A 24,232-nucleotide genomic window follows, 5' to 3' on the forward strand; every position below is an offset into this window, starting at 1 on the left:
AAGAGTCAGAGAATAAATTGGGGTAAATCGCACCAAGACATTAAAAGGTCAGTTCTTTTCAGCCTAAGTAGCTCCCATTAGTCACTAAGAAAACAAAGTGATGCAGACAAATTTGGGATATCACTAAAACTGAATTTTGTTGAAAACGTTAAACAAATGGAGGAAGGAGTTGCATGTTGGAAAAGATAATAAATCTCACTAATATCTCATGAAAGATGACTGCTAGCTGATGGCCCCCAAAACAAACAAACCATTCAGACTGGGAGAATGATTCAAGAGCATAAATCAATGTTCCAGTGACTTTGAAAATTAATTTATATATGCTAGTTTATCATGTTAAACTGTACTTCCTAGGTATTCATACCTATTGAGGATTAAAAAATATAAAAACACAATTTTTCTTCACTTTTATAAATATAAATGTGGTCTAAAGAAAGAATAATTTTAGAAAATAGAGAAAATGTTATCATTAGTTTTTTTCAGGGGTTATGTGATTTTTAAAACCTATTTCATCTTCTGTGCCCACATATATGAAGCAGCAATAATAATATGACATGTGTTTTACTTTACAGAATTTTTACAAAGATTTTAGGAGGAAATACAAGGAAGCCTCTGAATTGCCACCTTGATGTTACTGGTTATGTTCTAAATTTAAATTTCATTGTTGATGCAGAAATCTAGGAATAAACAAATAGACCATCTGATTAGAAAAGTCATCATGTTCCTCATATAGAGATGCATATACAGATATGACTTCTCCCAGGAAAAGAACCAAAGAAAAACAAGAAAGAAATGCACAGAGGAAGTGAGACTCAGAAAATCTGTAACTGAGGAAATCAGACACCAAGTTTTTCTGTTTTCTATGTTCAGAAAATACACCCTGAGCCGGGCGGTGGTGGCGCACGCCTTTAATCCCAGCACTCGGGAGGCAGAGGCAGGCGGATCTCTGTGAGTTCGAGACCAGCCTGGTCTACAAGAGCTAGTTCCAGGACAGGCTCCAAAGCCGCAGAGAAACCCTGTCTCGAAAAACCAAAAAAAAAAAAAAAAAAAAAAAAAGAAAATACACCCTGATATGCCATCATGAATTGATTGGTTTTATTCATGAAGAGTCAAAGATGTCAGCCTAGCATGGGGTACACACTGTAAACCCAGCATTGGGAGCATTAGAAAGAGGACATGGTGAGATCCATTTCAACAAGCAAAACAACCGTCCTAAATATGAAAACCAACAGCTAAAAAAAGTTAATAACGAAATAGATGACAGAGCAGTTAGAGAAATACTGCTGAAAGCCACATTTTTATGAGCAAAATAAATGTTTGGTCTTTTCGTGGTGGGGGGGGCAGGTAGTCAGTGAGATGTGTTTAAGTCTGAAGAATAGGTATAAAACTGAAGCCCTTGCTTTTGTTTTTCCAAACACTGGTTGAGCACCTCCCATATTCCAAGCACCAGAATTCAGTGGTTAAGAAAACCTGCCACCTGTCTCTTAAAGTTGAATAAAGTTACCAGAAAGATCATCTAAATGTTGTGACTCAGTGGTCTGTTGGAGAAGCAATGTTGTGATTCTAACTGAGTCTGTGACAGCATAAAAGCTGGCTCTTCCCCCAAGAGGACTTTACAGACTGGGGAGGGATCAATGGAGGTGGAGAATGACCTCAAAATCTTCCAAAATAAAAGTCAGAAGACGGGCTCACCAACTGAAAACCAAGCAGGAGATGGAATGCCTTCACAAAAAAACTCAAACAAGATCACTCTGTGCAGAAATACAAGATGATGGATAGGTGGGCATAAAGGATAAATATTCCAGAACCCACAAGTTGTTTCCTTTGACTTCTACTTTGGAAGGTGCAGTGCAAAGGGAGAAGGAAATGTAGCTGTAGATACTAGCAATAAGCAATCAGAATGAGCTCTGAACCATGGTAAGATACTGAGAAATAATCATGAAAGCAATATTAATCAAGGGATATTATACTCACTTATTACTTACAGAATTTTTGCTGTAGTGTGGAGTGTGTTTGATAGAATAGAGGCATAGAGCCAGACTTTATTCATTCCCAATAATTCAACCCCTCTTTTATTCAAGAATAGAGGCATAGAGCCAGACTTTATTCATTCCCAATAATTCAACCCCTCTTTTATTCACCCCCACCCCAAAAGAATGGAAAAGGTTGAAGAAGAAGAAAGTTAATGTTGATGTCTGAAACAAGGCAGAGTGGAGTAAGGAGAGGAAGTACTGAATAAATTGTAGAGATATTTAAAATATGGGGTCAAGTCTATATGGGGACAATGAAAGAAAAGGAGTGTCAAAAGAGATGAATCGAGGTGACTTTTTTGTTGTTCTTTTGATTTGTTTGCTTCTTTGTTTGGTTTGGTTTGTGGGAAAGGTCTAATTATCTAGCTTGTGCTAATATTACTGCCCAGACCAAAAAAATCAAAGCGTTTTTTTGCATAATGACAACATTAACTAAGAAAATAATAAAACACAAGTATTTCATAAGAAAGTAAATGGAACTATAACGTATCTGTGGGGCATGCAATGGAGATATAGATAGTCAGTCGGAAATGTGGGTATAAAAAGATTAGGAGTCTTCTGGGCTGAAGATAATGATACAAAGTAAAGTCATCAATGATATGTCTTTAGCTTCGGAAGCTACAAACTGAATAAGAGAACTTGAATGGGAAAACTGACAGGAAAACAGAAAAACAGCTAAACCCTTAATTACAGGTTTTTAAGAAGCAAGACAAGATGAGCACCAACATTAACATGACCAAAAATGTGGGAGGAAAGTTAATTTAGTTTGGTGTCCTGGAATCCAAAAATAGAAAGTTCTGGAAGAAAGAAGTTAAGAACAACAAATTAAGTATTTTAGGGGGAAAAGGAGCATTACAACAAAAAATGCCAGTAGACCTCGAAAGAAACTTGGAGAAGCTTGGAGAGCTTCCCTAGAGAGGTTTGTCTGATGCAAGAATGAACATTATGTTTAAGGCTGATGCAGTAACAGGGTGGGGATGATGATGCAGCATCAATCGATTTCCCGAAGAAATTTTAGATACTGAGTTTGAAAGTTATTCAAAGCAATTTCTTTGGAGAATAAAATCTTATATAACACGTACATTCTTTCGAGATGGCCCTGATATAAAACAGGAAAATCAATGATGAGGCTCACCGGAAGTGACCTAAATTCAAGCAGAGTGCAAAAATACAATGTGATCCATTTCTCACAGTTCAGTACCAATGTTGAGGCATCCTAGTCCCTTGGCATCCCAGACCTGAGTTGACTCATCTTAATGACGAGAGTCAGTGTGACTTGATAAAGAGAACATTATTGCAATTACTCTAAATGTACTCTTTAGACTTACATATATTTGTCCAAGAGACTTAAACGCATGGCAAGTGAGTGCAAAGTCCTTAATATAGCTTCACATATTATCTGGCAGTAGCACTCTTAATGATGGACTTTCTGTTGCTTTAAGTTTGTATGCTTTCATAGAACAGATTGGATGCCCCACATTTGGTTGGACTACATTTACATACCGGTTGCAACAGCCTGTTGTAGTTTAGATGTAACTAGAAGGAGGTTTAGTTGGGATTTGTTAACTGCTGCAGAGCTTCCTGATACAAGCTTGGGATAGCAGAGGAGGTGCTTAGAGCAGTTACATTGAGCTCATTTGTATACTATCATTAATTTCTTTTTGTATCTTATTTGGGGGCATTCAGAACACTGGCTTCCATAGATGAAAATTAAACAAAAGAAAAATAAAGCATTTGGGAACTCTGAGATGTAAAACCCGCTCTAATTTTTGATGTATACTCTGAATTGTGAGTCCAGCCATTATTCTTTTCTGCTCCTCATGATTTTCTTCATAAATCATGTATGACCTTCTATGTTCTTACCCTAAATGTCTGGGAGAACCTATTGCAAGTCACTGTGTGAATCCAGGAAAAATAGCCCTTAGCCTCAGTAGCTGAAGGAGGACTAGAAAGTCAAGAGAGACTGCTAAAGACGGGAATCATCTGTAGTCTTCTGCCAGTGGGTTTGATTCCAAGTCAGCCCTTCCTCTCCAGAGGTCCTATAACATGTCATTGTCAGAAGCACACTAATGTCATAAAGGCCCTCCATCAGCTTCCTTCTCCTGACACTCAGAGACACTCAGGTGTGGCTTCCCTAAGTACCATCCATGTCTCCTCAAGGCAGTCAGGTAGTTGTTTCTTTAAGCAGAAAATGTCCCTGATGGGCAGGAACACCTGTAACGGTGCCTGTAATGGGTAAAAGAAGTGACAAGGAGCAAGACTCTTTCATTATTGAGCTCCTTCATGTTTTCTTGTCCTCCTCCCTCAGAAATAGACTTTTACGGCTACCAAAGAGGCAGCCGCGTTAAAAAAAATAAAAATAAAAGAAGAAGAAGAAGAAGAAGAAGAAGAAGAAGAAGAAGAAGAAGAAGAAGAAGAAGAAGAAGAAGAAGAAGAAGAAGAAGAAGAAGAAGAAGAAGAAGAAGAAGGGAGAGTCACAGTCATTCCCCAGCCTGGCTATTTGTAATCAGTGTGTAGCCTCGGTGATGAAATCTGTGAGTAATTCACTTGCCACACTCCCCAATGAAGCCGACCAGAGTAGGATCTACTGTTGCCACCCTGAACACTAATAAAGGAAGCCAGGCAGCAATACTGCTTGCCCTTAGGGACTCGTTTTTCACATCACCAAAAGTAATTTCTGTCATTTTCCACCATCTGGTTGACTGGATTGTGAAGATGAAATTCTGTTCAAGAAGTGTTTAAGAGTGGACCCTGCTGGGATTCAAATGCCTTTTCTGGTTTCACTTATTCTCCTCTGTGCCTTAGTTTCTTACCTACAGATAACATCTTCATAGAATACCCTGCCTTATATGAAGTGATTGAAATGATATTTCTTAAGTGCTTTATGCATCAAAGTATATATAATGCACATTTAATTAAAGTTAGCTTATTATTCAACTGGCATTAAAAATAATGGTATAGTATGTTTATAATGTCTATTTACTTAACACAGTAACCATTAAATCAATTTATATAATCTAACCTATTATGTATATTTAACATATAGCATATGCAGAAAATACTATGTAGAAACTTACCATTTCATTGATTATTTTATGAATTTTATATGTGGATACCACATCTTACTAAGACAATGCTATAACCTAACAATAAATATTGATTATTCTTTCCTTTGCATTTGGAGGCTGTATTATAGTCTTTGTTACATTTAAAATGAAAAATTCAAGTGATAGTGGTATGGAAATTTATTTTAAAAATGTTCAGAATGTGATTACCTTGTAATATTTGGGTTAGACTTGTCCTTACCAAAAAGGAGCTAGCACGTTTTCATTATACAAATCTTAGGTACTTCCTATAGCACTCAGATGGCCAGAGTGGGAGGTATTTTCACGTTATAGATGTTTAAGGAACTCTGGAGAGATTTGGAGAGGAAATAGCTGGTGTGGGAATTAAAAGTATCCTGGCTACATGGTGTAAAATTTCAAATTTAATAATAAAGTCTGAGATGTATCAACTTCACTTTTATAGATCACAGCTACAGTTTGTTCTTCCTGCCATGACTGTATATCTCACTTCCTTCTCTCTACAGTCCCACCAAAGATCTCCAACATCTCCTCGGATGTCACTGTGAATGAGGGCAGCAATGTAACCCTGGTCTGCATGGCCAATGGACGCCCTGAACCTGTTATCACCTGGAGACACCTTACACCAACTGGTAAGCAACTGGCTAGATTCTAAGATGCCACTTAATATCTACGATTCTATTGCATCAAAAGGGAAAACATGAATCTTTTTATTAAAACTCAGAAAGCTACAGCATAGATATTGGTTATGGGTCCAATAATTTTTGCTGATGTGCTCATCTCTTTAAGGAATTTAGTAATATTTGTATTTATGTATATTACCTTTCTATCATCTACCTAATTGATGTATAAATATTGATACATAAATTTGTTACTCAAAATAGTTACTCTCAAGGGAACAACTATAATAATGTTAATAATGCAGATACACACACACATATATATAATATGCAGCAAGAATAATCAAAGAAAAAGAGGCTATCAACTTGAGGTCAGGAGGGGATGGGAGGGGATGAAGGAATGGATGGAAGGAGAGAAAGTGATAAAATTATATTTCAACTAAAACATATTTAAATATAAGCTGTAAAAATAAAGCATATATTTAAATGTATAGTATTTTAGTGGTCCAGTGCTCTGTATAAATTATTTTATATTACTCTCTAAAGTCATTTCAGTCATAGTTTCCTCCATGAAGAATTTAGAAACAAAAATCGCTCCAATTTCCTAAAGACCTAGACTGGCACCTACCTCTGTGATGGTTGCCAGGCATGAAACAGACATTGAGAATATTGAGTCCGGCTAATGACAGCCAATTCAGTTAAATTCATAACATGAATTTGCAAGCAAGTCTTCTGTACCCTTCCCCTTTATACTACCCTCATCTTACGTATGTACCAGGGCTATTGTAGTTGTGAACATATTTAAGCATTTTTGCCAATATTATTCTGTATTAATCAGTTGCATTTTCTCCTCCTATTCAAATTATGTTTTCTTATATGCAAAATTATATTTTTGCCATCTATATATAATAGTACTTGCTATTTGATTATGCCAAAAAGAAGGTCTACCAAGTCAATTATGAATCAATTATAGATAGATTTTTCTTAGAAAATCAGTTATGTTAGTAAAGAGTCTCAGCTTTTAGCTGGTTTATGGCTGATAGTTTCTTATAATTTTTCTATAAAAGTAATTAGATGCTTAATTTACAAGGTTACTGGTTTTGGGTTGGATACCAATAAAAAAAACATAGGATTAGGTATACAATGATACCTATCCTAAGACCGAGTAATACCTAAATATTTTTTTTTCTTTTTTGTGGCAAGACAATTAGAGACCTCCATTTAGCATCGTAGTCCAAATTTATTTCCAGGGAAAGTTTAGGTCAACTTTGTAAATCTTCTATTTAGGCATTTTTTTTTTAATTAGAGATCTCTATTCTCTTAAGAAAATGTTACTCAAAACTCATGTTTATCTATGTATACATCCTATCATCTAATAATATTATAAAAAGCATCACATGAGGTACTTATTTAGAGAACTCAATATCAAATTCATTTAATCACAGACTCATTTGGTACCTCACATGGCAAGAACACGTAGACGGTCATTTGAAGCATGGCCTTTTAGATATCATGCATCTTTGTCTAGAAATAGGTTATTTCTTCAGAGTACTTTTTTCCTGGGAGCCTTACATTAGATCCAAACCTACTCTACCTACCAGGTTCCAAGGCTAATACTGCTGTTTTGCCTACTGGTGATTTAATATTGATATATTGTCCTGTATTTAAATATTTTGAGAAAGACAACATCTAAAACCATTGTATTTACTATGTTATTTACACTGTATTTAAATCTTTCCATTATTTTACTTTAAAAAGTTTCTTTCAGGAACTTCCCTCTTTATTTTCAATAAAATATTTTTTCTACTTGTCTTTTCCAAAGCAATGGTTTGTTTCTTGCAAATAAACCCAGAGATCTTACATAAATTATCATGATCCTTCATTGTATTGACTGTTGGTAGACTTACTGCACAATTTATGGCCAATATGTTCAGAACATAAATCATTATATATAAATTACAGATAAATAAAATTGATTTTAAACAATCTGATTAGGTGTTTATGGCCTTAAGTTCATACACAAACCACACTCCTGTTTTCATACCATTATTTTTAATTTGTCTCACATTTTGCAATTAAATTTAAATTTATACAAATATTTTATTAATCTTTTAATGTCCTTCAAGGGAACGGTAGCAGATTACAAAATGAAAAATGTAGGATTTAAGAAAGGAATTTGTATTCCTGATATGATCAATAAGGAGCCATATTAGTAGAAAGACTTTCTTCTGGTGCAGTTTTGAGCAGTAAATAGGACTTCCAGGGAAAAATAAAATTGTTCCCTAGAGCCTGTAAATACTCCATTTTAGTCCTCAAATTTAGAAAAATTCTGGGACATAATGAAATCTTTATCATCTTTGCTAGTTTGTTAGCATTCTTAGGTCTATATGGCTAAACCAAGTAAACTTCTGTGTCATTATAAACATGTCTTGAACTCTGAATAGCATGGTTTCTGTGGTGATTCAAGTAAAACAAAGACCAGAGGACCAGTGACATCTTACATAGAAAATAAAGACAATATTTTCTTGTATTCCCAGAACACTAGAGACTTCAAAAGCAACTACAAAAATTTGATGAACTCACAATGATTCTCCATCCTCAATTCCAGGGGTCAGCACATTGTAACCTGTGGGCCAGATTCTATCTTCCTGTAAGCCAGAGTTCAAAAAAAAAAAAAAAAACTTTCTGAATGGATGCAAATAATCAAAAGAATTCTGAATTTTAAATAGAGAACAAATGTTTAAACTTCAGACTTGGGTACAGATACATCAAGTTTTATTAGAGACAGAGCCAGGCTTAATTATTTGCATTTGATCCATGACTGCCTTTGATCAAAAATCACATACATTGGTAACAGCAACAAAAGTACTTAGCTCGCAAAGTCTGAAATATGTTAATTTTGCCTTTTAGATTAAAATGTATACACCTCTGCTTAAGACCACAGCCAGAGACATAAACAAAGATTTACTAAACTCACACATGGTCCATAGGATTTGTATGTATCCTGTGCCAGGTTCCTTCTTTGTTTATCTATAGTTGTATATGCCAGCTTTCTCTCGGGACCAAATTACATGCTGATATATTCAAAACAACTTCTTGATGTTTCTGCATACTCCACTTCAGGTCATTCTTCCCTTTACAATGGACATCACTTTCCAAGTTTATTCTTTCATGTCTCACATAGGCAAATTAATAACCACATAATAACCAACAATAACTTGACCAGAGCCATCTTCCTAATGACAGGTGTGAGAACTTAATTCGTCTACTCTTTTATAAAACAAATTAGTTCATGTAAGAGTCTGTGGGCGTGTGTGTGTGTGTGTGTGTGTGTGTGTGTTTCTTTGAGAATTTGCAAAAAGGTGATCTTTCAAGCCAACCCACTGCCACCTTTCTTGGAGATACTGGAGAAAGATACTTGCTCTACTTGCTCTCTGTATGACGGCCAAACTGCCTACAAATCATTGTTGCGTGATGGTAAAAATCCAGATAGCTTTGTTCAATTATTAATTGGGCCTTTCACAGTATAGTGTGTGACCGCCTTCCAGAGGAAACGTAGCTGTGATTAGCTAGACCCCATGGGGGACACTGAGACCTAAAAGGGGAGGATGTCATGAAGGGAATCACAAATGTCTGATGACGTGTCATTTGATGCCATGAAAAGGGAGCAAGGGAGAAAAAAAATTGAATGGTATCATTTTTTAAAAGAACATTATCTCAATTCACTTATTTTGCTAGATTTTTTTGTTAGATTACCTAGTTTCTCCTTCTTTTGATCCTTGAGAGCTTCCCCCCAAGAATACTGCAAACTTTTTTAAAGAAGAAAACTGGAAGTATCATAAATTTTTTATATATTCAAAATCAAAATGCCTCACTCGGACTTGCAGTTCTGATTTCTTAAGTTGTTCTCATTTTCTGTTATTTTATATTGTCAAAATGAATGTCACATATGGGATTATTACATATGACCTATCTTTTCCTACCTTAGTTAAGTCAGTCTTTCACAGTCCTGTGGTTCCCGAAGGTTTACTGCACCGTAGCATGTATTTGCTATGGCATGTTTGATCTTCCTTCTTGAGCAATGCTGCTTCCGTCATCATATGACATCACTTCTGAATCTTTCTCCTGGCAGGCGTGGACAATCTTTCCTCTCAAAAGTGCCTCATGTGGTGTCAAGAGTGCTCAGGTCCACAGGGGGCGTTTGTGTGCATTTTGCTTCAATAAAGGTTTTCACAACCTCAGAACCTTTATCTCCCTGGAAAATTCAAAACCCTGTGCTGAGGATTTCACCCCCGAGGCTGAGACCAGCGCAGGAGGTACTGTGTAATTTTCCTGACAAGCTAGAAGCAAAGTTTGGCACCAACCAAGAGAAAAGAAATCGTACTTAAAAAATGCCTGGCTACATGGGTTTGGAAAAAACATAGGTTGTTAAACTCGAGTCATTAAGTCAGACTTAAATTGCTCCTAGAGGCCATTGTCTGACCTTTTAAGATATTATGTTCGTTAGTTTGACCTCATATTTAGCACAGAGAATATTTGTGGTCTGTAGTTTAAGTTTTATGAAATTATTTCTCTGTACTGTTATTCAATGGTTCTCCACAAAGGTCCACTGAGTGGACATTGGTAACACAGGGCTGTAGAAGAGTTAAATCTATCAACTTTCCCATGAAAGGCTGCTAACTCTTCACCGGTAAAGCAAAATAGAGCTGTGAATTCCTTTTCTTTATGCCTTGTATTCTTTATGATTATTATTTCCTTTAAAAGAACAAAATTAAAAAATGAGGTTTTTTTCAGTTTCTAACTAGAATATTGTTTTCACATTTGTCATCTGTTAATGCAGAACTGTGTTCAGATTCATACTGCTCTTACAAATTGTTCATTTGGTTGGAGGTATTTCTAGAGTGCGTGCTTTGAGAAAAAACACATTGAAATGTAGGATGAACACAGTCCCTGGGCAAATGGAGCTTATGGTTCAACAAGAGAGCAGAGCATTAAACTAATAATTGCATGAATAACCCTTTAATTAGATTCATACATTATAAAAGAAAATTATGGCATTCAATAAGACCATAAAACAGGGCCATATAGTAAAATCTGCCAAGCCAGCAAAGCTCCCCTGAGGGAATATTATGCTGAGATTCACAAATTAATAGCACCTGTCTGAGAAAACAGAGGAAGAAAGAGTATCTTAGGTATACACCATGGCACATCCTAGGGCCTGGCATAAAAATATCTGCAGGAATTTAGATGAAGGTCTTTATGTGAAACATGATGTTAATAGTGTCTGGTCATGCTACTTTTCATGCTTAAATTCCTCAATTTGAAGACACTCAATGTGATCTTGCTTTTTAGTATTCTGCTTCTGTCTCTAAAAAGCCAAGAAAAAATAAGAAAAATTGTATCATAAATTTTTAGGCCCTTACTTGTATATATGCCATCATGTAATACTTCATATATTATAGTATATATTATATGACTGTGTGCTATATATAATATAGTATTATTATATTATATATTATAGTATATATTATAGTATTATAAAAATTTTATACATAATTTTTATTTTTATATTTTTCCTTTTTATTACTTTATAAATAATACCAATCAAAATTCCAACTTCCTCCCCTCCTCCCACTTCCCTCCCACTCCCCCACACACCCTGCCCCCCCACCCCTTCCAGTCCTAAGAGAGGGAGAGACACCCTGCCCTGTGGGAAGTCCAAGGCCCTTCCCCCTATATCCAGGCTTAGGAAGGTATGCATCCAAAGAGAATAGGATCCAAAAAAGCCAGAACATGCATATATTGCATTGCATAATGGCATATGTGGTCGGTCACAACACATACACAGGCACACATACACACACTGAGGCAGATTCATGAAAAAGATGAATGTTAGATAGGGGTTTTATTGCTGTGGAGACACCATGACAGCAGTAACACTTATAAAGAAAAGTATTTAATTGAGGGTGATTTGTGTACTGTTTCAGAGGTTCAGTCCATTGTCATCAGGCTGGGGAGGATGACATGCAGGCAGACATGGTGCTGGAGGCCTTACATCTTAATAGGCAATAGGAAGTTGACTGAGACACTCAGCAGCATCCTGAGCATTGGAAACTTCAAAGTCCAGCCTGCAGTGACACACTTACTCCAAGGCCATACCCTCTCCAGCACAGCCACTCCTTCTAAAAGCACCACTTTCTATAAGATTATAGGGCCAATGGCATACAAACCTCCACAACAGATCCTGATTATAAAATTAATGTATATATATATATATGTATATATATGTGTGTGTGTATATATATATATATATATATACATATGCTGGTATATAGTTTACTCTCAGTCCCCAGGATTCAACCACAAACCTACAGAATTCAGAAGCAAAAGGGCCAGGGTATTAGTGGTCAGAGATAGTCACAGGGATGGTAAGAAGGTCTAACAGGTAAAGGTGTGCTCTCAAGCCTGATGACCTCAAATCATCTATGAGATCCACATGGTGGAAGAGAACAAATTCCCACATGGAGTTTTCTGATTTCCATGACTATGTCTCCCCAAATACTATGAATAGTGTCAACTCTTAAAGTATACATGATGAGGTAAACAATATCTAAACTACAAAGATGAGAGTGATCCTAGCTCCTTTTTCTTCTTTTGCCACAGCCAGGATTTATTTTGCATAATGTTTCGATTATTTTCATTAGTAACTGAATCCTTTCATCTTTCCCCATCACTGTCACAGTATAGTCCAGCCAATAATTTCTCAGACCTGCCTTCATTAGTTTTCTGATTGGACTCCTTACTACTATTTCTCATTGTAACATGGTCAAGCTAATCTTCCTGCTTGATTTCCAATATCTTAGGACCTTTGGAATAAAGCTCAAATTTCTTAGCATGGTGTTAAAGCCTTTTCAAGCCAATTCTTGTACCTCAGAATCTCTCTCTCTCTCTCTCTCTCTCTCTCTCTCTCTCTCTCTCTCTCTCTTTCTCCTTGCATGTTTGCACATGCCATGTCAGAGGACAGCTCATCAAGGTTGTTTCTCTCTTTCCACCAGAGTTTTGGGGTTCAAACTTGGGTCACCATTCTTAGTAGCAAGAGCCTTTCCCTGTTAGCCATTCCATTTCCCTGCCTGTGCTCCATCTGTATTCTTCTCACCTGGAGTCACCCACGTGTGTGGACACGTGCTGATCTGACTTGCATCATTACACTGATGGCTGGGGAAGGTGTACTGAAATACTCACTGATGTCGGAGCATCATCTGTCTATGCCTTACTTTCATTGGTCAATAAAGAAACTGCCTTAGCCTTTTTGATAGGCCAGCCCTTAGGTGGGTGGAGAAGACAGAACAGGATGCTGGGTAGAAGGCGGTGAGCAGACGCCATAGCACTCCTCTCCGAGATGGACGCAGGTTAAGATCTTTCCCGATAAGCTACCACCTTGTGGTGCTACACAGATTATTAAATATGGGCTAAAGAAAGATGTGAGAATTAGCCAATAAGAGGCTGAAACTAATGGGCCAGGCAGTGTTTAAATGAATACAATTTGTGTGTTATTATTTCCAGGGTTAATCTAGCCATGCAGGAGCCAGGCGGGACGAAAAGCAGGCCTGCTCGCCTCCTCACTACAACTCACTTCGTGCCTCATTTTTTGATATTATTTGTCACTCCTTTTTCTTCAGTTGATTGTTGTTTTGCTTCCTAGCAATTATCTCGCTCAGTTATTGTCTTAAGCATTTGTTTGTCTTTTCACTTTCTGTGTTCCTCATGAAAGCACACATTTTCATATCTTCACTTCCCATTATGATATTGGGATCAACCACAATAATAAGTATGCTCAACTAATATCTGTAAGGTGAATAAGTGAAGAGCTTACTATGAGATACGTCAGACTCTCTGTTGTTAGCAGCTTAAAGCTGAGATGTAAAGACAGGTTTCCCACACTATAGTCTTGCTGCACTGTACCAGATAGATCTTTAAAATACAGGACAGTTCTTCCCTTTCAGCCCTGTAACATTTCTTCCATGGGTTTTTATGCCCAAGAAAGGACTGTTTCCTCTGTCAGCAAAGATACAAGTGCTGCCACTCTATTGGATTGTACTGTGCTGTGGTGGGGTGGAGAAAATACCGTCATTTTGGGTCTCAGCACAGACTATCTTGATCTTAATCTGAAGCTGCAGTCCATGAAAAGCCCCAAGTGGGTTGAGTGCATATTTAACTTTATAAAGCCCTCGGCTAGAGGAAAGGAATCTTCAAGTTCAGAGAAAGCTGTTTCCTTAGCACCTAAACTGTAGAAATTAACAACTTGCTCTCATTTTCCTACCAGTAAAAATCCTAACTGGATCTTCAACTCCTTTCCTATCAAACGCATGCCTACTGGAGAAAGCGGAAAAGAAAGCATGGGGTGGGATGTGACGCTGTGCTACTCAGTATTTGTCATAGGGACTATTGTCTGCTAATGTTCTACTTGCTGCTAAATATTACAAGAAGAGAAATTAGTCTATGGCATGAGGAAAGGCAATCTCAATGCGCGTAACCACTTTTCTCATCATCTTTTATAATAGCTTTATCTGTAAAATGTAGACAGTAACATGTGGCTGGTCTGCCTCACACTGGTGCTCAGAGGGATCAAATGAGATAATGAATATGAAAGGAGTCTGAAAAATGGAAAATTCTTCACAAAGAGAAAAGATTGAAAGGAAACGTGATTTGATAGAGAAAGAACAGAATTTGGATTCTGAAAGGTTAAGTTCAAGTCCCTAATATCCAGAATTTACTTTTGCAGGTAGAGGAAAGAGTCTTTGAAGGCACATGTCTCATCTGCAAAATAAGAATAACAGGGTTTACCTATCAGGATTTTTCTGTTGTCCCATGTGCGTAATCCATATCAAGTTGATTTGGCAATGATAAAGTATTGCTCAACTACTCATTGTGGTTACTATCATTACAGATGTTACAGAGTAAATTATAGACCAAAATCACCATAGCCATCAAGTTAGACAGCAAGAACTGACCCCAAGGTCTTGATTCATTCCATTGATGAATCAAGGAATGAAACCAGATTCTCTCGAAAGCTACAGCAGAATTCTTAGCAGGACAGTTCCCAGGACACCACCAACAGCAGCATAGAGGAACACGTTAGACACGTGTGTTATTAGACCCCACTCCAGGTAGGACCCAACATTGTGTCCATTGATAAGCTTCCCAGGTGATTTCAAGGAGTGATATACTTGGAAGAGCCTGCAACTAAAGATAAGACACCTTTCTAATACAGTCAGGGTTATGAGCTGTGTCTACCAAGCAGCGAGTGAGTATGGGAACATTTGTGATTCTTTTGTTTCTGCTGCTGTGTGCACTCACACATAATAACACACACACAAGCACATAAAACAGCCTGCTATGTGAACTCATTGTTATATTTCTTCTGTTTGGATTTCTCTTACCTTAGATGAGGAGGTTTGGAAGGACCACTGTCTAGAATTTCCTGCTTTGTCTTTGTCTATCTACATTCTAATGTTTGATGCTGGCATATCGCTTAAGATGTGCACACCTTTCTAAAATCCTCATCATCCTCTTGGCATACTCCTTTGCAAGTCTCCCAATACACCGAGGCTACAATTCATCCTAATAAAACTGAGAAATCTCAATAGGTATCTCAGGTGGTGTCACAACTGCCCACAAACGACATGCCAATAAAACCCAACCAGTGTCATTTGAAAAGAAGTGAGAAACAACCTCCTTGGCTTGAGAAAGAAAGAAAAGAGAAATAGAAACTCCTTGCCACTTCTTGTGTAACACTTATCTTCCTTTTATCTCACTCAAGATTCTACTCAGGTAGTTTTCTCAGTTGGTCAACAATTCAAAAGCATAGGAGGCCAGGGGAAGTCACGCCTTTGCTGAACCACAACTTTATCTTCTGTGGATTGAAGTGTTAAAATCTGAGGTAGAAAAGAGAGTACAAAAAAACTTTAATAATTCAATTTGCAAATATCCATGCAAATCAGATCTAATTCTTCAAGGTATTCTAGTAATAAAACCCAAAATGTCAGTCTTTGAATGACATCCTTCTTTTTAAAACATTTTTTGTGGCCTGGTCACTAAGGCTTACTGCTGTTGGTAATGAGTGGCAGAAAAAGCCAGGTAAGAAAATAGTGACAGTTACTACCCAACCCTTCCCCACCTCCTAAAACAGTAAGCCTGTTTGAAACTTTAAGAATATGATGTATTCCTAAATTTTATCTTATAACAAAATCATTCCGATGGTGACAAATGCAATAGAGGACCTAGCAGCCTGTCATTTGAGTTTGCTTCATATAGACACAGAAATATGCAATGGGCGGTTTAAGCAGTTTGGAATGTTGACCAGGTAACTTTGGGGAGCTGTCTGGGAGAAGACAAGAGTTTCACTGTTACACACACAGACACAAATAGAAATAGATATTTTCAGTTTTGTATTAAAAATTGTAACTATGCTTGCTTCAGTATACCAATCACTGTAAACCACCTACTTAAAAAAATGTTAAGTAAGTCCACTTATTTAAAAATAAAGGCACTAAAATATGTTGTGATCTGGGGATGCCTTAATAAAATACCATAAACCGGGGCTTTCAACAGCCACCAATTTCCTCTACAGTTCTGGACAGTAGAAATCCATGATCAACTGTGTGTGTGCTTGAATTTTTGTAAGAGTAATTGTGCTGGCTTGTGGATGACTGTCATCTCAAGGAGCCTCATGACTACTGCTTCATAATTGCAGAGACAGTAAACAAAGAACAGAGTCTGTGATGCCTCCTTTTAAAAGGGCAGGATTCTTCCACAAGGTCCTCACCCCTGTAGGCTCATATACAAAAGGCCCTGCTTCTTGGTGCTATCATATGGACTTGTAAGAACATGTTCTGTCCATGGCAGATATCTGTTTTCATGGTGGTGACCACTTTATCTTTTTCTTCATCTGGCTCTCTCTGAGATTGGGGTCACAGATTCACAATGTCATGTTTCCTTGAGACTGACTATGTAATCTGGATGTAAATGTCCTTTCAATTCAGAATAATCAGTCTTAATGAGAGCACTAAATGGGAAGAAACTTACCACCCCACTGCTTGTAGCCTTCCCAAAGTCCAGCTGTCCTATCAATAAGGCTAATCAGAAATGACTCCTTCATCACTCCAAAGAAGCCAAAGTACATTGAGTTACCCCTGCAACACACCAAGTCCAGAGTTAAAAGGGAAAAATATCTCTTTTGCATGTGTGTAAATAGCTATTGCTTTCTTTCTTTTTTTTTTTTTTTCTGTTGGCAATGCTGTTACTGATTACTGCAAGAGGAGATAATTCTCCCGGGAACATTTCAGCATTCTAAGCTCTCCGCAGCAGGCTGACTCAGCTGCTGTGTGTCAGAGTAGATCTGAGGCTCTGCTGAGCCACTCAGCAATGTTGCTAAGCCTTTGAGAATGTATGTGAATCTTCACTGCGCTCTGCTTCCAGTCAAGGGCATGGTTCTGCCAAGGAAATGCCTGGCAGCAGGGATAGTCATAATCTTATTCTATCACGCTGTGTGAGAGTGGGCGGCTGGCGATGGGGAGTGATGAAGTCCTGCGCCTCTACCGTGGACAGCCTGTGTGTACTGCATCACGCTTCTTACCCAGCCTTCGTAAGGACGGAGAATAAGGAGTTGTAGTAGATCCTGGAAATCTACTGTAAACTCACTTTTCTAACAAGGAACCCTTCACAATTTAAACAGATCTTCAATTTGAGACACATTGAGAACCCACTTCCACTTTTCTGGGGTTTCTTTCTTCTATGGGAGACCTGTGTGAGATTTATACAAGGAAAACTGAGTACTCTGGCCCCTCCCATCCCTGTAGTACCTATCACAACCAGAACCAGTGCCACTATTACTACTACCATTGAAATAACTGTACAGCCTTCACCTGCTCTTACCATGATTGAATGCCATACCATCCAAGGCTCTGTACATACCCGATTCCTGCCTTCTGTAGGAATTTTTAACTTAGTCCCATGCCAAGCTCAGAGTTCTAGAAATAACCATCTATAAATCCTTACTAAGGACAGAGAGCAATGCCTGGGTTCGGTAGTGGATAGAGTAAAACCACCATGAACCAGAAGACACTCTAGGAACATTTTTCCACTGGCTGGTCTTTTATAAGAAACATACACAGCCAGGCATGATGACACAAGCCTTTAATAGTATTTGGGATGCAGAGGCAGGCAGATCTCTGGGAGTTCCTGTGTTCATCTATTCTTGCCCTTAAAAGGAGATCCTTTGAGACTGTGCATTGAAACCTTGAAAAATGGACATTTTCACTTTTCAAAATAAATAACTTATGATTCCTCAGTTTGGATTCGTGAAAAACTAAAGCGTAAAACTGCATCCTGAGACCTAATTGCTGTGATCAATCATACAGTTTCCCCTAACAATGTTCGTCAAATTATGCTGATGTCCATTCTATCAAGAAAGCATATCTACAGGCGTCTTAGAACTTCCATAACACGCTACCAGAGGCTTATGGATGAAAACAATGAAAAGCATATTCTCTAGAGGGCAGAAGCCCTCGAACAAGAGTTTAGATGGGCTAGAATCGAATCCTTCCTCACTCTCCCAGGTTTTGGTAGCTCATGACTTTCCTCAGTGTATGATGTCTTACTTCAAGTTTATGCTCTATTGTCCATCTCCTCTGTGTCTCTGTTGCTGAGCACCTGAATCCCCCCTTTCTTTTACTTATGTGACAATCATTGTACCTTGGGTCTATGTAGAAAGCTATTTTTTTTCCTCTTTGCTAAGACCCTCCTCAGTGAATGTGTTTACATTCCAGTGGTTAAGAACGTGGACAGAAAGTTTTCAGGGGCTCTATTGAATATTCTATAATTTGTTTTGCAGTAAAAGAAGTTGTGAGTCTCATTAGATTTGTTACAGGTGTAACAAAATCAGGTGACTTTTCAAAGGGTAGTTGGGTTACAAATCTTGTCATAGGAAACCCCATACAATTAGGCCAACACTTTATTATGAAATAATCTATGGAAGACATTGTATGTACTGTGAAATTCTTGGCGTTTACTTGTAATGGCAAAAGGGATTTTGTTATGTGTAGAACTATGCATTATGGATGAGATTACAGAGTAAGAAAATAAGCTAGACTTAAATATTAAATATGGTTTGCTATCAAGGGATGGTGGTACCCACCTGTAATCCTAACACTCAAGAGGCTGAGGGAGAAGAACCATAAATTTGAATACAGCCTGTGCTCCATATAGAATTGCAGACCAGCCTCAACAATCACAGAGAGACCTTATCTCAAGAAAGAATAAAATTTGGTATGATTTTCTCTGTGTATGGCCATGGAGATATGACTTCCAAATAGCAGGGTAATAATAAGCCTTCCTCGTTCTGCCTTGTGAATTAAAGATGTAGTATTTATGAAACATCTTCCATTTTACTTGTTTATGTAAGCTCTCAGTGAATGTAATTCTTATCGTCGGTGGTGCATTAAAGTTTCCAAAAGAAAAATGTGCGGTCTATATGTAAAAGCACTAGTCGGCAAGTAGCCATGCCTGTGAGAACAACCAAAAATAAGCACTGTTAATGATGATATTTCCATCACCTCGGGGCTGTAATTATAAGAAAGTCTATCTTTGTCATCACCAGCCGTGAACACGGTAATTGATAGACCTTGTTGCTTCGAGTGTTGTTTGTACTATATATGCCAGGTGTTCTATTTAAATCCTAATGGTTTTCCAAATGGAAACGTATGCACAGCCCTGAAGTGCGCAATACAGAAAAAAATTCAACATAATCCAGGGGCATGCTGACGACATGAGGAGAGGGCAAACAGTTGGCAGAGAGGACGTTTATTGAGAGCTAAGAAACCGAACTCTGCTCTGGCTCAACCTGAAGGTACTTTCTTCCCATCTGGATATTTCCTCCTCACAGCTGGAACCTGTACCCCTTGGGCAGGCTCGCTCTCACAGCATGAGTCATGCCTTTCTCTCATGTTTTCTCTCCTGCTCCCCTGAGAGTGTATAAGGGGCATGTAATGGAGCCTGGTGTGCCTGGGAAGATGGCCTCATCGACACATCTGGAGGCCTGTCAGGTGGCCTTCAGCATTTTGTTCTTCTGACTTTCTGGCTCTTTTCTTCTGCTTAGACTTCTCCTAAGTTTTGTAATATCTGGTATCAGGAGAATATTTCCTATCATTTACTTTACATTCATAGTCTTACTCCACATTTTTCTAAACTGTAAATTAAACCTCTGAAAAACAGAAGTCTGGCAATGACTCACTTTGGGCATAAGTGCTAGCAAGGCACACAGTGCGCTACTGGGTTGCCAGGGCCAAGGTGAGAATCTGATAGAGTCAAGTGGAACTCCATATGAATATGATTCCATTGAACTCAGTTCCAAAATTTATATTTCAGTGTCACCTTGTCCACCAAGAGAATATAATTTCAAAATAATCAATGTCAAAGAGAAAAGAGAGAGATAGAGAACTCTTTTTGAAAAATTATTGGTGAGAAAAATCGTATAAGTAATACAATAGCTCTCCTAGAGACATCTACTATCTGATTCCTAGTATGGGTCAGTATTTCTGCATATATGGCAAGTAGATTTGAATATAAATTCTTTAGATGGAAAAGTCATTCTACATTAGATGAGTAAAGCTTAGTAAAATCACAAAGATTCATATCATAAATACACAAGATGGTCATATGAAGGAAGAAGATGATAAGTAGAAGCATTGTCAGCAAAGGGCTTTAGAAATTCTACAGAGGTATGTCTGTAAACTGAGGACAGCCAGCAGCTATCTGAAGTTGAAAAGATATTCTTTCTAGAAGCCTCCAAAATGGACCTTTGATCTTAGTCCAACAAGTGCCCCCTTTGAACTGTTTAACCTCTAGAGCTGTAAGTTAATAACTCATATCAATACAATTTACAATGTTAAACTAATACACTGACTAACTCCTTGGAGTTGTTCATAGCTAGACAGTTATGAAAATCAGCTTGAGCATTTTATGTAGAAACAAAAGGTTATTGAGCATGTCTGTAAAGAGTGGCTTATTTTGAAATAATTGGAAATAACAGGGAGCTGAGGTGTCCGATCAATGATGTCAGCACATTTTATTATTGATGATTGATAGTCAAAGCATTGGTCTGTGATCAAATGTAACAAACGTATGCCAAAAGAAGCTGTCATTTCTTTCCTTTTAAAATTTTTATCCTTTGATTAATATGATCCAAGATGCACTCAGGAAGTGACACTGCCTTTGGGGCAGTTGCGGGGAACATCAATTACCATCATACCACTGAAGCTGGAAGGACCACTAGCAATACCATTTCCAGGTAATGTTCAGTAGAAAAGCCAAAACTTACGGTGGGTGCTGCTTAGGCTGCGTCTGTCAAACTACAACTTCGGGAAAGCCTCCTAGTTACTTCAGAATTGAGGTTTACTCACTGCAGATATTCACTCTGAAATTCCAGAGAAATGAAGAGTGAGCAATAAAAAAAAAAATGTCTCAGGGTTGCTGTGAAATGAAACACCACCATTGGCCTCCACTAACACAGGGCTCGGTGAGTGCTTGTTTTTAGCACCAGCTCGTGAGCACGAAGACGTGCTATATTAAGCTATTAATATATTAGTATATATTAATACACTCATTAATTAAAACACTCATGAACACACACATATGCACATGCATGCATGCTCACATGCATGTACACAATTGGTTGGGTCCCCTTGAAAAAGGGAAGCACAGAGAACTCCACACATTCTTGTCAAGAACCTGCTAATAGCAGACAACAGCTGGGCAGTGACAGAAGCTGTGTGCTTCAGGGCCCAGCTCCCTACTGAGCAGAGCAGCTTCCCATCCAGCCCTGCACAGGCTCTCAGCATCCTCCTCCTGTGCAAGCCTGTGGTGCTTCTGCCAGGAAACCACTGGGTTCATAACAGTGCATGATTTATCCATACTTTCTTCTATCTGCTATGGCCCACGAAATTGGGAGCAGCTTTTGGCAGAGGCAGTTCACCAAATTTCAGGCTGCCCTGGCCCTTCCGTGACTGAGAGCAACGTGGCTAATCTTGTCAGAGTTGCAGGCTTGAATCGCTTTGCTTCTTCACAAACCTGTCCACAAATCAGCCTCTGTTGTTTCTACCATGATGAGGTCCACAGACTGGAGAAAGCACAGTGTATGAGCTATCTGCTAAAGCTGCCAAAGGGGCAGCAGTTACTTGGTGCTCCAGGAGTGAAGGCAATGAGAATTTGATGAATGGTCCATAGCCTTGAGGACTGAGAAAGCAGCAAGTCTCAGCCGGAGAAGAGACTGATAAAGAAAAAGTCGTGGACATGAGCTGCCACTTAGATTCCCAAATTTTCTTTATTGTGGAGCAAAAATTCTAAAACACATAAACGTAAACATTTCAAATCCTGCCACTTATGAGGTGGAAGATTTCTGTCACTGAATAAGCCTTCAGACGGTACTCTGAGCAGAGGATGATCTTAAAGCCTCATCGTCATTTCCCACACCCTAATTCTGGCCTCGCTGTTGAAGGGATTTGTTTTGTATCTTCAGTGCTAACACACTGAGCTGAGAAACGATGCCAGACCTATGACCGGCAGCCACAACGCTGGGAAATTGCGTTTTAAATGTGCCTTTGCTTTAAATTGATACCAGGGGTCTTCCGTTCTTCTTCCTTGGAGGAATGTCAATCTTTAACTTTTTGAAGGGTGGCTTTTTCTTATCCTATGAGAATTAAAGGACAAAGTTCCAATACCTTGCTCTGTAATTAAGGACTCTAACAGGAGAAATGTGTTATCTTTGTAAACAGTCTGTTGGAGAGGAAACTGAACTGGGGGAATAAGGGAAAGAAGGTTCTAGTTCTGACTCTCTGATAATCTGTAGGACCTAGGACAGATCACACTTCCTCTCAACATGTCCAGTTTCTTCTAAGGAAAACAGAAGACAACTTAGGCTTGTATTTCTTAAACTTTTATGTGCAGAGCAGACAGCTGGACGTCTTCTTAAAGTGCAGATTCCAATTCAGCCTCATTGGGGATGTGGGATGAAGGTTATGCTTCCAGATGACAATGCTGGTGGTCCAGGCCAAAATGCACCAAAATGCACTGTTTTTCATAGGATCATCTAGCTGGTAGAGGTGAGTCTTGTCAGAGCACCTGCCATGGCATTTGTTGAATCAATTGTTCATTATTTTTCTCGCTGCTAGAAATACTGTGATCTTACTACCCCACACTCTTGCCATGGTGCTTCAGTAACCTCCCAACAGACATCCCAGCCTCTACTCCCGCGTCATTCCACACCCATCCATCAGAGCGCCTTTCAGAAAGACTCCATAGCACTCTGCAAACCCAATTAGCACTCTGTAATGGCTTCCAGAAGCTCACCAGAAAAGCTCCAGGGATTATTTTGAGCCAAGGTAATTTATCTACTCTCTACTTTTACCTACTTCTTGTATCATTTTCTTTTTCTTTCTTTGCTACAAACTAAGTGGCTCCAAACTAAGTATAATATTTCACTAAAAGGGACATTTTCCAGTGACTGAAGATGTTTTGAGCTGTTGTAATCGGGGTGAAGCCAAAAACACTGTTGAAATCCCCAAGTGCTTGGAAAACCCTTAGCCTACAAACATGCTCAGAGTTCCTCTGTAGAAAACTCTTCTTTAGCTGCCCATTCTGCTTTGTATTACTCAACATCACAAAGCCCCTGCCTATCTCAAGGCATTCGTCTTGCTACATCCTCTTTGCTTTCTGTGCTTTATGTTTCGTGGGGCACAACCCATTGCACATACACACACCAAACCGTGCATGAGCATACATACATATCTCATTTTCATTATTGATGCCTTAGTCCCAATATCCATAAGAAAACAGCCCTGTGTCACCTTCCTTCAAGCTTTAGCACTCTTCTTCCACTGTGCTATTTTATTTCCTTGGAGTGATGTCACTATTTGGAAGTTTATTACGTGCTAGCTTATGGCCTTTCTATCTGCAGCCTTCCAGAAGAATACACCTCCCATAATGGAATATACTTTGTTCAACTTATTTATAGTCACATTCTTATTGATACTGCTGTATCATGGAAGGTGACCATGATGTATTCCTTACTAATATATATATATATATATATATATATATGTACATATATATATATATATATTAGATGGAAGAAAAACAATGGAATTTAGCAGATTGTGCATGTTTAAAGTTTAAATGTAGAACTTTAACCCTTAGTTCAGAGTCACTGAAACCCAGTTTCTTGGATATTGGGTCTAATAGTCTGCATTTCAATACATTTCCCTTGTGATTTTTATACCCACTAGCATGTGATTCCCACTGGGCTGGATAAGGCATGTCTAACCTCAGTGACTCTCAGGAGATGAGTGACAGGCTCCTGCTCTGGCTGTCCTTTGCTCTTATCAGAATATTCACTTCCCTTTTGTCCTGCTGTGAGAAAGGCCAGGAATCCTGGCGTGGTTTAATC

The 24,232-nt window shown here is 38.3% G+C and overlaps 1 protein-coding gene across 2 annotated transcripts in view; it reads left to right on the plus strand.

The window, feature by feature from the left end:
* The window catches only part of LOC119825416 (limbic system associated membrane protein), a 619,673-nt gene that overhangs the window by 401,704 nt on the left and 193,737 nt on the right, over positions 1–24,232 (plus strand). For both annotated transcript variants that reach the window (XM_038346259.1, XM_038346260.1), the window contains exon 3: positions 5,620–5,745. In XM_038346259.1, the coding sequence (XP_038202187.1) occupies positions 5,620–5,745 (126 nt within the window). The remainder of the gene's footprint in view (positions 1–5,619; positions 5,746–24,232) is intronic.

Source organism: Arvicola amphibius, chromosome 10 (assembly GCF_903992535.2).
Source record: "Arvicola amphibius chromosome 10, mArvAmp1.2, whole genome shotgun sequence".
In the NCBI taxonomy this organism is placed as follows: domain Eukaryota; kingdom Metazoa; phylum Chordata; class Mammalia; order Rodentia; family Cricetidae; genus Arvicola; species Arvicola amphibius.